Genomic DNA, 15,576 nt, shown 5'->3' on the forward strand with positions numbered 1-15,576 from the left:
CCATTTTAAAAGAGAAATTCTATGGAAGTATAAATCAGTGGCAAAGTAATGACAATACTCCTTGAGTTAAAAAAAGCACCTATAGAGATACTTGCCAGGCATAATTTAAATAACAGTGTATCCTCTAAGTGGAAAATACAGAGAGTGGAGAAAAATTAAGTTAACTGTACACCAGTTCTAGGCCAGCTCTACATTGGCTGTCTTGACCTGCTCACACACAAAACTCTGATCATTTTTGTTTTCGTTGCTTTTCCTCCTTATATGTTAGCAGAGTTGTCCTTCGGGATCATTTCTGACTAGGAGTGGTATGTCTATGCACTTCATCACAGTATGACTGGAAAACCTCACTCAGCAACTGAACGCAATGAGAAGTTTTTTCTCAGAAACATGGAAGTTTAAGCCCATAGCTGCTGAAACACTTGGACTTTTAGTCTGAAGAGTTTCCTGCATCTTTTGCTTGAAAAGGCAAAGCCCAACATACACAGGCCATCTTTCAAAAAAAAAAAAAAACAAAAAAGGAGTTGTGCAGGGTGTATCTCCCACTGAGGTATGACTGAGGAGGAAGGAAAATGGTGTGACACTGATGCATATCACAGAGTGAGTGGCTCATGAGGCTAGAGAGAGTTGTGACACAGTGGATTCCAGGCTGGCACAGCATAGCCAGCACAGGTACTCAGGCCTTGCTGCCAGGCACAGGGGCCCAGGAACACTTGCCTGCTTCCCAGCTGTAGGAAAGAGCAAATTTTGCAATTCCATTGCAGCATGAGAGGCAGAGAGCAAGAAAATGCTGGGTACTGGAAAAACAACACAGCTGGGGCATTGCCTGCCTTGTTCCCAGCCCATCCACCTCCTGTGGCTCCCTCCTGAGCTTGGTGGCCCCTCACCTCTGTGGGGTGCAGGGGAGAGCCACAGGAACCTTCCAGGGGCCAGGAGGAGCTTGCCCTGGGGGACAGCACTGAGGGGACTTTTGGCAAAGGCATGTAGTAATGGGACTAGTGGTAACAGCTTTAAAATGAAAGACGGCAGATTTCAACTAGATATTGCGAAGAAATTCTTTACCGTGAATGTCACGAGGCATTGAAACAGATTGCCCAACCCCTGGAATTGTTCAAAGGCAGTCTGGTTGAGGCTTTGAGCATCCCGGTCCGGTGGGAAGTGTCCCTGCCCACAGGAGGGGGGTATTGGTCTCTTCTGTCAGGCAACCCACCAGTAGGACAAGATGACACAGCCTTCAGCTGCGCCAGGGGAGGTTTAGGTTGGACATTAGGAAGAAGTTCTTTACAAAGAGAGTGATTGGGCATTGGAATGGTCTGCCAAGGGAGGTGGTGGTCACCGTTCCTGGAGGTATTTAAGAAGAGACTGGACGTGGCATTGAGTGCCATGGTCTGGTTGACAAGGTGGCGTTCGGTCACAGGTCGGACTCGATGATCTCAGAGGTCTGTTCCAACCTGATCGCTAAGGTCCCTTCGAACCCAAAGCATTCTATGGTTCTATGGTACGCGTATGTATGTATGTATAAATGCATATATATATATATGAGTATATATATATATATGTGTGTACTCTAAATGCATACGGTTACGCAGGCGCAGCCACGCACACACCCGCCTCAGCCGGCGCGCGCTGTCCCTCGCAGGCCGCCGTCGCGCTCACGTGAGCAGCGTCACGTGAGGGCGGCGGGGCCGGGCCGGCCGGTGCGCGGAGCTCCCGGGCTGCGAGGGACGCCCGCGGCCGCCTCTCTCCGCCTGCCCGCCCACGGCCCCCGCGGTGAGTGAGAGCTGCCCGGGCCCTGGGGCGGTGGGTCCCGGGGTCGGGGGTTGCCGCGGAGGGCTCCGCTGCTCCCCCGAGGGCTCGGGCTGTGCTGGGCCCCGTGTCTGAGGCAGTGCAGGGAGCGGCAGGACGGGGCCAGGGCTCTTCCCCACCCCCTCTCCCGGGCGTCTCTCGGCTCCTTCGGCTCAACTGTAGCTCCCGTACTCCTGGAACCGCTGCTGCCCACTGTGCCCTCGGGGGGTGTTTAAGCGGCTCTGAAAGGGTCACGTAGGAGCTGGGAAACCTTCAGTGGTCATCGAAGGACGTAGTGGTGCCGCTTTTGTGGCTGTCTGCTCATAGAAGTGGTTTCAAAGGGAGGAAAGTTCTGCTCCTCCATTTGTCCAGAATGGTTCCTTTTTTCTTTCCTTTTTTTTTTTTTTTTTTTTTTTTTTTTTTTTTTTTCTTGTTAGAATCGTATTTTCCTTCAGTCATACAAACGAGCTGTGCTTGCTCGGGACGGGGCAGAATGTGCCAGTTTGCTCTTGCTTGCTCTGTAAGAGGGGGTCAGAACAGTCCAGAATTAGGCTGCGTGGAGAGGCTTGGTACAGTTTAGGTTGTAAAGAATTCCAGCTCCAGCTGGGTCTGAAGGCTCTGCAAACACAGTTCTTGTTTTGGTATCAAAGTCAGGTGATGATTAAAGGAAGAAGGAAGAAGTGGTGAAGGTCACTGTCTATGGTAATGTGGTGTATCCTGATGAAGGGCTTCTGTTCATATTTATTTTTTTATTTGTTTCTATACAATAAGGATCTTAATTTTCTTGTTGGTCTGTATAGCATGAGTTTTAATTTATATACTTACAGGTTTCTTTTTTCTTTCCTGAAATTGTAGTTCACATGTTTCTAATGTCTAAATACTCTTAGACAAATAGGGGAGGTAAATTAGTCCTAATGTGGGGAGAGTATGCACTCAATTTTAACCCTGATTTGGAAGGAAGATGACTTCTGTTATCTGTAGGGCTACTTGGATATTGCAGAAGAGTAGCCTTTATTCAAATAACTTCTTTCCATTGTTCAAGGATTTACAAGACTGGAAGTTATTTAGTAATGGTATATGTCTTTTATTTTAGCAAACTTATAATTGGCTACAATTTAGTGTGTATGTATGGCTTATTTTTGTTTCAGGTAATCCACATTTTAAATACTTTACAGAGCTTTGATTTCTTAGAAAGTACTCAGTACAGTTTTAGGGAACAGGACACCTGAAAACAGATTTTTATTTATATTTCTTTAAAATATTGGACAGATATTCTGGTCTTTAATACTTTAATAAGAGGTCTCAGATCTGACTTGTATTTCTAGGTGCATTTTAATTATCAGTCAAGATGGATATCCGAGGTGCTGTAGATGCTGCTGTCCCAACAAACATCATTGCTGCCAAAGCTGCTGAAGTTCGGGCAAACAAAGTAAACTGGCAGTCGTATCTCCAGTAAGTAAAAATTTCCCACGAAATTTTTCCCTCTTAATGTTAGACTTCTTGAGATTTTAAGCTGTCGGAACATTAGGTTGCAGTGAAGAACGTTCCATGGAAGCAGTTGGTAAAAGTCCACATTAAATGGAAGTAGTTGTGGAAAATTTTCTTATGACTTATTACCAGAAGAGGAACTCTATTTTTGTCAACTCAATGCAGCAATATCAAATAATAAGTTTGCACAAATGTGTGGTATAACTGTCCATTTTTTCCCTCCTCATTCAAACACCATTCTCAAGTTTAGCCTTATTGGGTGAGTACTGAATTAAGAAAAGTTTGCAGTAATAATTGTCTTATATGTAGGTCTGTTATCTCTATTGCTGAAGTGCTTTTTGTGGGAATACAAATTGTACTAGAAAAAGTGGACTGGTAGTCCAGGAAAATAGGCTGTACCTTAAATCAAGGAAGAGCAGTACTGGAGAGCAATTGAAGCAAGTAAATCAGGGAGTAGGCTGAAACAAATACTTTGGTGTGGGGAGAGCTGTGCTGGTGTTTCAGGTAAGCTCAGAGTTCACTTTGACATGGATATGTTGGCACTAGGAGTAGCAGGAGAAATACTGTCCTAAGAGGATATAAGGGCAAACTGAGGAAGATAGATTTATGCATGAAGTAGGGAACAGGGAGCAGAAACAGACTTTCACTAGTCCTCTGTGCTCTGAAGTGAAATGCAACATTCTTGCAGCCCTGCCTTCCTGATGAGAGGCACCTATAAAAATACTGACAAAGTGTAAATTGCCATTATCTAATGAGGGTCCACTTATATTAGCAAATTACTTTATAGTTCATTGCTCTGTAACTAAAGTGACAGAAATCTTCATGATTGTAGAGGTGCAAACCATACTGATGATGCTTTGTGATTATGAACATTACTCCACTTCAAAAAGTTTTTTTCAGATTGCTGTCATACATATGTAAATAAGTTTTGTATATTAAGATAACCCACAAGACTGTACATACACATGCAAGCTGAGAAATGCTAACCCATTAGAAGCTTACTAATGACTACCTGCTTTGCCCTGTCTTATGTATCTCAGACTTGCTTATTCTTTTCATTGAATTGTATTATTTTTATTCTCTTTGTGATTGTATATCTGCATTATAAATCCTGATAAAGGAACTGATCTACTGAGGAAACTTCTCTTTTCTAGGCTATTTTTAAGATGGATCAGTTCCTGGTCCAGTTTATAGTGTGGTACTCCAGTGGCTTTGCAGGCAAAAGAGGAAGGGTGGTGTGGTAACTTGACAGTGGCAGGTACCAAGCACTTTTAAAATTATGGCTTTTGCTGTTACTGTGTGCCCTGTTATCCATCTGGTAGGAAGCAGAACTTTTGTGCTTCTGAAGAGGAAATAAAATCATAGCTTGTGTTGGACATGTCCTTTTTACAATGGACAGGCTTGGATGTGATAATGTCTTTGAGGCTGAGCTTTAAGGGATTTCTTCAAAAGTCAATCAGTGCAGCTATATTGACTCATTTGTAGAATGAAGCACATTATTAAATGAGTGGAAACTTTATTCTGATGCACCTGTTAGAGACAGCTCAGATTGGTGTGGTTTTTGTCTTAGAGCAGAAGGAAAATGCAGTCCTGGTGAATAGGAAGGATGCTTCTCTTTCTTTTGAGCTCCTTTTTCTGGTGGTTGGTGCACTTAGTGTGGTACACTTGCATATAAATCTATGAAGGCACACTTAAATCTTCAGATGTTTTTACATTAGAGGAAATGTTTTTGTTTTCTCTAAGTTCTCAACACATTAGCTGAGGCATCACATAATTTGTGCTCCTTAAGCTATAAGTAGTATTTATTTAGTTGAAGTCAAAGAACTTCATGAGACGTTCTGACAAAATTTTTTTCCCTCTAACTGTGGCAGTTGTACGTGTACGAAGATGCTTAAAGATTGCATTGGTTGCAACAGCTTTGGAGTCTGGGTCACACAGAAAGGTGTTCAGAAGTTCTTTTCTGCTATCTATTCTTCAGTGCAGAAATAAAATGGCTCACTAGTAGTTGGTCAGACTTTAGTAGCTTGACTTCTCTTGTAGAGTTAGTTCAAGCTAAAGATTAACTGACATAGTGTTTATTCCACCTCTGAAGGTTGTAACTGTAAACTAAGTATGAAACTATGCTAACACACATCTGCTGACTTCTGATGTTTTTTCTGTATACAGTTGGCACAAAAGTGAGGTATTTAGGTATTGCAACTGTACATATTACCAGTTTGATAGTGTGTTCACTGCTCCCTACAAAATTAGGCTGTGGAAGAAGATAATTTGTTTTCTGGTGCTAAAATTTACCATTTCTTTGTGTTGAATTCCAGCTAGGGTCTGTGCCTGAGGGAGAAGGAAGTAGCAAAACTTGGGACAGTGGAAGGTGATGTGTAGGTCTGCCAACCTTTTGGAAACTAAATGCAGTTGAAGGCATTAGTTCTGTACGGACTTTCTTGCCTTTGGTTCTTGAGACTTGTAACAGTTTAGAGGTGTGGATGCCCTTTGTGGGTTGAAAATACAGTAGGTCACTGTTTTGACCGTTTTGTGGTTGCTTCCAGTGTTTGTCTCAGGATGTCAGAATGCCTTTGGGGAGGGTGTATTGGCTTGCTTGAAGTAGGTTTGGGTTTGCTTTCTAAGGGTAGTGGGTTCTGTAGAAAAATGAACTTGTTTCAGAATTTAACTTGCATCTTACTGTACTGTAGGTTTTCTAGATATACAGCATTTGACAGTACTTCATATTTAATCAGATTAGATACCTGTTGGTTAACTTGTAAACACCTTTCCATGTGTCTTCAAGTACTTCACATACATGTTTGTGAATTCTGATGTTAAAATATCTATTCTATGTTCCCGGGGGTGGAGGAACCTTCTAAAGTGGTTAAATATCTCAGACTTTAAAAGCCAGTCTTATGTTAGAGGAAATATAGAAGTTTCTTAATTTGTAGTATGTGGGGTTCTTTTTTTAAAATCTGGTTCAGTCTTGTAGAGTACATTCAGCCTGTTTTACTGTTTCAAGTTTGTATATGTTAAAACTGTTGGGCAAGTGTATAAAATGAGTGTTTCTAGGTACATGCAAAGTACTGTAGAAACCTGGATAAAAGAAATTTTGGCTTCATATGAGCTTCATATTTGCTGCAGATGCAGTAAATTTTTTTGATATTAAAAACAACAACAACAACAAAACCAACCAAAGGAAAAACACCAAAAAATCCAAAATAAAAATCAAACAAAAATACTCTGACCTCCAGAGTGTCTTTTGTTAAATCATTCAAACAAAAAAAAAAAAAGGAACAAAAGCTACCGAAGGAAATGCATAATTAAAAGAAGGAGTCACAAGTTTCTGAATCATATTGAGAGACCAAGAAGTTTTAAAAATGGTGGTTTTGCAAATTCATGCTTTCTAAATCTTACAGTTTGATTTTACTCTCCTGTAGCTAGTGCTCTCAAAGGCAGGCCTTGGTATATCAAGCACAGAGCTTTGAAATGTGGTTCCAGGGCTCCTGGTCTAAACCTGATATGCTCAGACAGCCTGTTGTGGTTTAACCTAGCAGGCAGTTAAACACCACACAGCTGCTTGCTCACTCCTCACCCACCCATCCCACCACAGGGGGATGGGGAAAGAATTGGGGAAAAAAAAAAAGAAAAAAAGGAAAGTTCATGTGTTGCGATAAAGAGATTGTAATAGGATAGAAAAGGCAGGGGAAATAATACTACTGCTAATATAAAATAACAACAACAAAAGGATTTATATTAAAACTAGAACACAGCACTGTACCAGCCACTGGGAAGACCATTAACTCTGTCCCAGTTGAAACCAAGGCACAGTTGAAGCTCAAAGTGACTTCTCTCTGTTGACAAAAGACTGTGTAGACACATCCTGGAAAATAACAAATTAAATGCCTGTTAGGGATAGAAGGAAGCTTTGGTTACTTCTTTTCTTAAAGGTGCTGGGAAATTCCTTTCTCTTTGAAAAGGGGATGAGGAAAATGTGTAATAGGATCATGGGACCTGATATCAGCTGTCTGAGGCTGCTCTGCATTTTCTCATGGTTTGTTGGTTGGGTTTTTTTCCCCCTCCAGTGGTTGCTGAGGTTTAATACATAATCAATTATTTCAGTATTAAAATGAGATGAATGGAAATAGATGCATTTGAAATTACTAAAACTATTAATCAGATGTATGAGTTCCCTGATAAAATATTAACGACTGGTTTACAAAGCTCTCAGATCCCTTGGCATGTTTTGTATGGCTTGGAAGGTGTCTTTTTGAATGGTGCTAATAAAGCATTAAATAGTAAATCCTAATGTCTTTTTTTCTCAAGGCAATATCAATCCCCATATCTTTTTTCTTTTTTTTTTTTTTTTCCCTGTGGTCTAATGTAGGATAAAAGCAAAAACTTGAAAGCTTTTTTCCTTGGCAGTTGGCAGACCTCTTCTAATAGCTTGGCTATAAAGAAGCATCTTTCTTCATGAGCTGAGGCTTTCTCCAGCGTTAAAGCTGAAAATTAAGGGTTTCACCTTATGTTGGCTTTGAAGTGTTTTATAAGTGACAATTTTCTTATAAACAAGCAGCTTATCTGGTTGCTTTTATATCAATATGATCCATCCATCCCTGACTTGGCCAACGTTGTTTGAAGCATAAGAGGTTTTTAGTTATGGGTCGTTAAGTCCAGTATTTGTGTCAGATGAATTGTCCTCATCTTTCCACAACTACTCAAATCCATCCTTAATAGACAAGAAAGAATACTGGTCCATCTAAAAGGCATGTGCTAGCAGCATGGTCATCGTCAGCTAATCATATATAATTCATCTATAATTAGTTATGTTTTCGTAGAAATTAGTCAAGGACTACCCTACCACTGGCTTTGTGAGTCTTCCATCTAGTAAATCTTAATTACCTTTCTTTAGTGCATATGAGGATGAAGCAGCAGCTGGAATACAGGAATAGCACACGTGGTACTAGGCTGTTTATATTCTTTGCTTGAATAGTAAATTGGTAAAAGATGGCTCTTTGATGAGGCCATGCTCAAGACATAAGCATTTAAGTTAAAGGAAAGATAAGAACACATTGTAGATCTTATTTGTTTCTGTATTTCAAGAATCCAGGTGATTTTGGATAAAAAAAAAGTGGACGTTTCCTGTAAGTTTACAAGGATTTTAATGTAACCTCTAGTCATGGAACTTCTGAAAAGTGACCTTGAATGTGGAAAAGATAAATTAAAAGAGTCCATCCTACATAGCTTTGCAAAGTGGAAGAGGCATTTGATTCAGTGGAAATATTAAGAGGAGATGAGTCTTGGAAATAACTGAAACAGAGCAATGTCTAATGCTTTCATCCCCGGTGACTTTTGTATTGATAATGATGTGCACAGTTTTCTTCTTTCCTGAAGCACTCTTGGTATTACCTAGTAAAGGAAGTCACCTGTTAAAGTCTTGGATATTTTTAGGACTCACTGATTTACAATTAGTTTTCTTACCTGAAGAGTACCTGATTGTACTATTTTGGCGAGTTTGTTATTTCTTGTGATGTGCAAGTAGTGTGAAACTACCAGGAAAAACTGAAATGTTGTAATTAGCGAAAGATAAAAATAAATTAGCAGCCATGTTCTCTGTCCTCCTTACAATTCTCTTCAGTGCTTGTGGCAAACTTAAAATAACAATTAATTTTGTTTTTCAACACTTATTTCAAGTGGATTAGACTGTTATCAATGTTATGTATTATCTTGGCATAATATGCAAAATATGCACTGGAACAGGTTGTCCAGAGAGGTTATGAGTACCCCATCCCTAGAAGTGCTCAAGGCCAGGCTGGATGGGGCCCTGAGCAACCTGATCTGATGAGTGACATCCCTGCCCATGGCAGAGCGGTTGGAACTAGATCTCCAAGGTCCCTTGACAAACTCCCCCTCATGGAACCTTTCCACAGGATACAGTCTTTCAGGGATGGACAGTAACAGCATAGGTCCTGCATGGGGTCACAGGTCCTGCAAGAAAATCTGCTCTAGTGTGATCTTTCCACGGGCTGTAGTTTCCTTCAAGGCATACCTGCAGGCTTCATCATGGGGTCTTCCATGGGCTACAAGTGGATCTCTGCCCCACCGTGGACCTCCATGGGCTGCAGAGGGACATCCTACCTCACCGTGGTCTTCACTATGGGTTGCAGAGGAGTCTCTCCTCTGATGCCTGGAGCACCTCCTCCCCCTCCTTGTGCCCTGACCTGATCTGAGAATATGTTTCTTCCACATATTCTCAGTCCTGTCTCATGGCTACTGTTGCACAGCAGTTTTTAACTCATTAAATATATTATCACAGAAATGTTACTGTTGTCACTGAGTGGCTCAGCTTTGGCTCGTGGTGGGTCTGTCATGAATCTGGCTGGAACTGGCTCTGTATGACACGGGGGCCACTTCTCCTATCTTCTCATAGCAGCCACCTGCGTGGCCCCCCCCCGCTACCAAAACCTTGCCACGTGAACCCAGTACAATTATTTCAAACTTATTGTTCATGTTACTTATGGTTTCATATTTTGTTTTTCAGAGGGCAGATGATTTCAGGGGAAGACTGTGAATTTATTCAAAGATTTGAACAGAAAAGGAGTCCAGAAGAAAAACAGGAGTTGTTGCAAACAGAAGGCAATCAAGTAACCTTCCTTTCTTTTAATGGTCTCTCTTTTGTGGAGGAAGATGGAAGGAAATTTTCATAGTAACTCTTATTTTATTGTTGGTTGTATACACTCAAGATGTTATGGAATAAGTATAAAGATTGCTATCCTGATTCTTTTTTTTTCCCTTGGATATAGGTTGGATGTTATTTTTAAAACCTATTAAATAATTATCAAATGTCATCTGACTTTGACTCTGTTATGGGACAAGCCAGCTGAAGTCTTTCCTCATCCCAGTTTTCTTAATCGCACACATTTGTACTTGAGTCACTTTTTTTTAAGCTTTTTTCCTTGTAGTTTATTGATGATGGCTGCTACCAGAGAGATTTCTGCTTAGTTAACTGAGTAATTATAATTTAGTTCCAGCAATAGAATCCACTGACTGCTAAGGTGGATTCAGTTAAACACAGGTGTCTAGTGTCATTTTAATCCTGGTAAGATACAAGATATCTGCATTGGACAGAGCTGGTTCAGGACTGAATCAGCCCTTATGGAGTGAGGTAGGATGCTCAAAGACACTTTATTGACATTTGAATCAGTAGAATCTCAGCCTTGAAACCTGAGGTTCTAGCACACAATATCAGACATCAAGAGGATTGGGCGAGGCAGAGAGGTAGGTGAAGAGTAGGTTTTTTTGAGACACAAAACTTTCCAGCCTTTTTTTCTACTTTAATTTTAGGTTTTTCTGTGTTTTTGTTTTTTATTTCCTCTCTAAATTGTATTGTGTGACTGTTATGTAATGGACTATAATTTGTGTAGTAGCAAACACATATATGGTGTAAATTATATGCCACTATATAATTATGATGTAGCAGTTCAGAGATCCATTTCTCTTTCAGTTTTAGGTTGCACGTAGTGAAAGGGAAGGAGGAAGTAGTGTTGAAACTATTTCAGCCTGTAATATCTGTTGCTGAAATTGTAAAATAGTTCAGGAGGCACAGCTCAGATAGGAACAAAGATTTGTCCACAAGGTATATATTAAGTGAAGAGACAAGAGTGACCTGTCTTCCTCCCTCCCATTCATGTTGCTGAAACCTTCTTGTACTTTGTCTGAGTTTGTTGCTGTTCTTTCAGTTTACTTGGATCTTCTCACTACCATAGGAATGGATGCTGAGGGAGACTTTTCTAATCTGACCTCCAACAAAGCATCTTGATGACTTTCCCTAGCGAGTACTTATTTCATGTGAAAGCCATAAAACAATTTATAAAGGGTAACGATCAATTTGACAGAAAATTTTCTTTGTGAGATAATGTCAAATGTATTCATCTCTTATTGCAATTAAGTAAGATGTTGGGATGCTCAATGCTTATGTAAGACTTAACTGTGAATTAATGAGGTCCTGTTTTATATTATCAAAAGGAATGAAGACAATTGCTAATATTAATTTTAATGTTTCTCTTATTTTTCTAGTGTGCTAAAACATTTATAAACTTGATGACTCATATCTCCAAGGAACAGACTGTTCAGTACATTCTGACTATGGTTGATGATATGCTGCAAGTAGGTCAATAACCTGCATTATTTTTAAGTCTTTAAATGCATGCCTGAATGTTTCCTTAGCCTAATTTATGTCTCTTCAGGTGTTTGTCCTACTGTGTTAAAAATAGTCTTTTAAATTTTCAGATCTTGTCTTCAGAGATTAAATGTTGGATCTAAAGTTGTAAGGGTAATTTAGTCTTGTGTGTGTGTGTGTGTATATCTGTATATGTTCAAAATCTGGAAATAAAACATACCTGTATGCTTGTCTGTGGGTTCTCAACCTTGTTTAAAGCAGAACTGGGATGTTAAGGCTGGTATTGCGTAGCAGTTTCTTTTATGTGATCTTAATTTGCAGAAATTTTTTTTAAATACTTTTTGCACTTAATGTATTGGCTGATATTGCAGCGGACTTGACAGTGTTAGGTTAATAGTTGGATTTAATGATCTTAAAGATCTTTCCCAAACGAAATGATTCTAAGATTCTGTGACCTGTGACCTCAGCCTTTCCAGTTGTGTAGAAGTTCTAACTTGAAGTTGTTGAGGCTTTTCCTATGAAGGTGTTAATTTGGCCACCCTCAGCAAGAAAGTTTTGTTTCTGCAGCTTCAGGTTTCCAGCATAAGTTAGGTTAGTTATAAACCAGGAACTTTTGAATTAATGTGATATACAGCTCTTTGTAGCTATGGGATGCAGAGGCTTATGAGAGTAGGCTATTAAATTTGGTCTCAGGACTGCTGAGCTGACTGGGACAACTGAAGGGGAGGCTTTGCTCAATCAGATAATCCTGCTTTTACATTTCCTTGCTCTGAAGTAGGCTAAGAGAAGTATTTGGAGTGATGATGTAACAAGATGGGTTGAGCTGTGTGAGGTTTTCTCCCGGTATTCACATGAACTATCTGTGTTTGACAGTTTCTCTTCTCTTCTTTTGTGTTATATTTGATACAAGGTTACAGTGAAATGTATCTAATGATGTTGGTTTAGGTCATCACCCTAGGAGGTGAACCATATGAGTTCTGATGCCAACTCTGAATATTCAGTATTTCAATAGGCAGGTTGAAAAGTGTGAACCTCTCTGCAGAACGTATAACATGGGGATTATGGTGTTCTTTCAGGCACTTGTCTGCACAGTAGAGCCCTAAGTGAGTGCTCTGACATCTAGGATAATAGCTAGTGGTGGTGACAGCAGTTTATTTATCTGTAGCTTTGTCACTCTGACCTCTTTCTCTTTAGATTTACTTTTTTGCAAGTGTGGCACAAACATCAAGAAGCAGAGAAGACAAAAAGGAGCCTCAGCATCATTTCTTGATTATTGCACTGAGTTGGGAGTACCTTGTTTTGTTTTACATTTAGCATTTGATGACAAACTTTATCTCAGTGTGTGAGAACTCTGTTTATTATAGCTACTTTTGTGAGGAGTGAGTCTCACTTTCCGTGCAAGAAATCAGTAGCCACAGAAGTAATAATTCTCTGAACCTTCTTCAGAACTTTTTGTGAGTGTTAGTAGGTCTTGTTTTGCTTATGCACTTTGCTCTTAGCACATAGCTTATAGCTACAGTACATGATAGCCCATATCATCTCTTGTGCTGTGGAATTAATACCCCACAGGTAAAGGCTTTCACTGGCCCACTCTTGAACAGTTGCATTAGTTCTAGGTGGTTACAGGAAGTAGTTTTGAGTAATCTCTTATTTGCTGTATTGTTTGTGTCATAGACCCTGCAATTAGCTCAGTTGGTCAGAACATGGTGCTAATAACACCAAGGTTTGATCCCTGGATGGGCCATTCACTTAAGAGTTGGACTTGATGATCTTTGTGGGTCTCTTCCAACTCAGAATATTCTGTGATTCTCATTAGTGGTTAGATGACTTTATGACATTGCTGTGTTCAGGGCCCTACCCTGCTACAGAAGTGGCATGTGTGGAATTCTTAATGTTAAACATAATGGCTTTAAATTTTCCGGGCTTTATAGTGATACAGGAGAATAGATATATGCTAGTATATAATGGTACACATTATATATTTGCTTTTGTTTGAATTTGGATGCCTTTTTCACTTGAGAAATTCTGCTTCAGTTTTTAAAAGGCTACACTGGCTTTTGTAATGCTGTGTGTGAATGCATTATTCAGGGATGTCTTGCTGCTGGCATAGAGGGCTTGTGTGTAGGCATCCACATGGCTTCATCCCAGGGACTCCTAATCTTCCACATCTCTATGCAGCAAGGCTGAAACAGGGCTTCTGTTTTGTTTTGGTCATGTTCAGGTGGTAGAACATGCTGTCAGTGATGCCTTATGGACCCCTGGTTGCACATTTTCAAGGTGTAAGATTCTTGTCAGAAGGCAGTATATTGGCCAATGACTGTGAGTTTAAGGCAGGTTCTCTGCAGACTTCATGGGCAGAAGAACCCACAGTTTCATAAAATCATAGAATGCTTTGGCTTAAAAGGGGATCTTGAAGATCATCTCGTTCCAGCCCCTGTGCTGTGGAACAGGACACCTTCAACTAGGCTAGGTTGCTCAGAGCCCCATCCAGCGTGTCCTTGAAGACCTTCAGGGATGGGGCATCCACGACTTCCCTGGGCAACCTGTTCCAGTGCCTCAGAGTAAGGAATTTTTTCCTGATATCTAGTCTAAACCTTCTCTCTTTCAATTTGGTCCCATTCCCCCATGTCTTGTCACTACATGCTCTTGTAGTCTTGCCTCATCTTTCCTGCAGTAGATACGGAGTCTCCTGTCTTGCCTGAGTAGTCTTAATTCAGTATATTCAAAGATTTTAAGCAAGAAATTGTTCAAGGATATGGCCTGTCATGGTGCCGTTGACTCTTTGAGTAAAATTTGCCTTGAGCATGGATGTTCGCTGCAGTTTCACGAGATGAACTAATGAAATAATATTTGAAAGCTGCTTTTGATAGCTGAAACTTCTCGAAACTATCACAGGTGACAGTATCCAGATTATGTCTGTGTTGATAATGAGTGACTGTGGTTCTTCTGTTATCTTTCTATGCTGGTAAAAATTACATCAACTGTGTTCTGAGCACACCAAAAGCCTACCTGAATGTTTAGGATTGTTCCAGCAGTTCTACTTACGGATCTGATGATTTTTCTAAGAAAGATTTCTTTGAACTCTGGCAAATATGAAATTAATGTGGTGTTTACCTTGTAAGAGTATTGCTATTCTGCTTACTTCTGAAAGTGGAGAGTGTTAGCATGCTGGAGTCCTGGAAGAAACATTTCTTTTTCTATTCATCTGATAAATTCTTGGAAGAATTTCTTTGGATTAGTGACCCCATCACACTGTACAGTCTGTTACTTATGAAATCTTTAAGAACCTACCCTGTAGTTGGTGCATGTAGTACCACCCAAGTGAACTTCATTATGCTTTTTCAGAAATGACAGATTCTAAATAAATTATTCAACTGTTGATGTGAGAGCTTCAGGATTTTCTTTTTAGCAGCGTGGTCAGTAGCTGCCTAGGAAGGTGCAACACTACAAATTTCAGGGCCGTAGGCAGTTTTCCACTCCTTCCCTCCTGTCTTTAATCCTGCACCTTAACAGCAAACCAGATGAGTCTTCTGATTGACAGTGTGTTGAAGTTATTTCAGCATTTCTACTTCCAGACCTGTTGGTCTCCTCCTTAGTTATGTTGTAAACTGAACTCATTGATCTAGTTATTTTTGATCTTTTTTTTTTAGCTAGACTGTGTAGCACAAGCATAGATGCAAACAGTAATTCATTTGATCAAACTGCCGTTTTTCATCAAACAAGCCCTCACAGAGTGCAAGCTCTCCACCAAGGCACTGTGTTCCTGAGATCTTACTTTTTTATTTACTTCATAGTTGGAACAACAAATTTCAAAAGCATTTCTGTGTGTTTTTTGACACATGCCATATAGAGCATTGATCACTGGAAGGGTGATAGCTGGCAGATAACTGGTGACACCTCAGCTTCCCGAGTCAGTGATCAGGACAGCAATTTTCAGCCCATGTGGTACAGTACTGTCATGCTTTAACCCCAGCTGGCAACTAAGTATCACACAGCCACTTGCTCACTTGTCCACCAGCTGAGTGGGGAAGAGAATAAGAAGAATAAAAGTGAGAAAACTTGTGGTTGAGGTAAAGGCAGATACTTTCAGTGAAGGATTGGTTGCAACTCTGATGCTTAGTAAGATGCCAGTGTTTGGATCACTGATA

General features: G+C 40.3%; 1 protein-coding gene across 2 annotated transcripts in view; it reads left to right on the forward strand.

The window, feature by feature from the left end:
- Positions 1-1,676: 1,676 nt before the first annotated feature.
- Positions 1,677-15,576, forward strand: part of ATP6V1H (ATPase H+ transporting V1 subunit H) — a 47,448-nt gene continuing 33,548 nt past the window's right edge. The window contains exons 1-4 of one of the 2 annotated variants that reach the window (XM_017832801.1): positions 1,677-1,767; positions 3,108-3,234; positions 9,791-9,893; positions 11,326-11,415. In XM_017832801.1, coding sequence (XP_017688290.1) covers positions 3,131-3,234; positions 9,791-9,893; positions 11,326-11,415 — 297 coding nt within the window. In that variant the 5' untranslated portion in view covers positions 1,677-1,767; positions 3,108-3,130. Of the gene's footprint in view, positions 1,768-1,966; positions 2,092-3,107; positions 3,235-9,790; positions 9,894-11,325; positions 11,416-15,576 lie in introns of those variants that run through there. The other variant, XM_017832805.1, reaches the window with a different exon arrangement.

The sequence above is a fragment of the Lepidothrix coronata genome, unplaced genomic scaffold (assembly GCF_001604755.1).
Source record: "Lepidothrix coronata isolate B3197 unplaced genomic scaffold, Lepidothrix_coronata-1.0 Scaffold6, whole genome shotgun sequence".
NCBI lineage: Eukaryota > Metazoa > Chordata > Aves > Passeriformes > Pipridae > Lepidothrix > Lepidothrix coronata.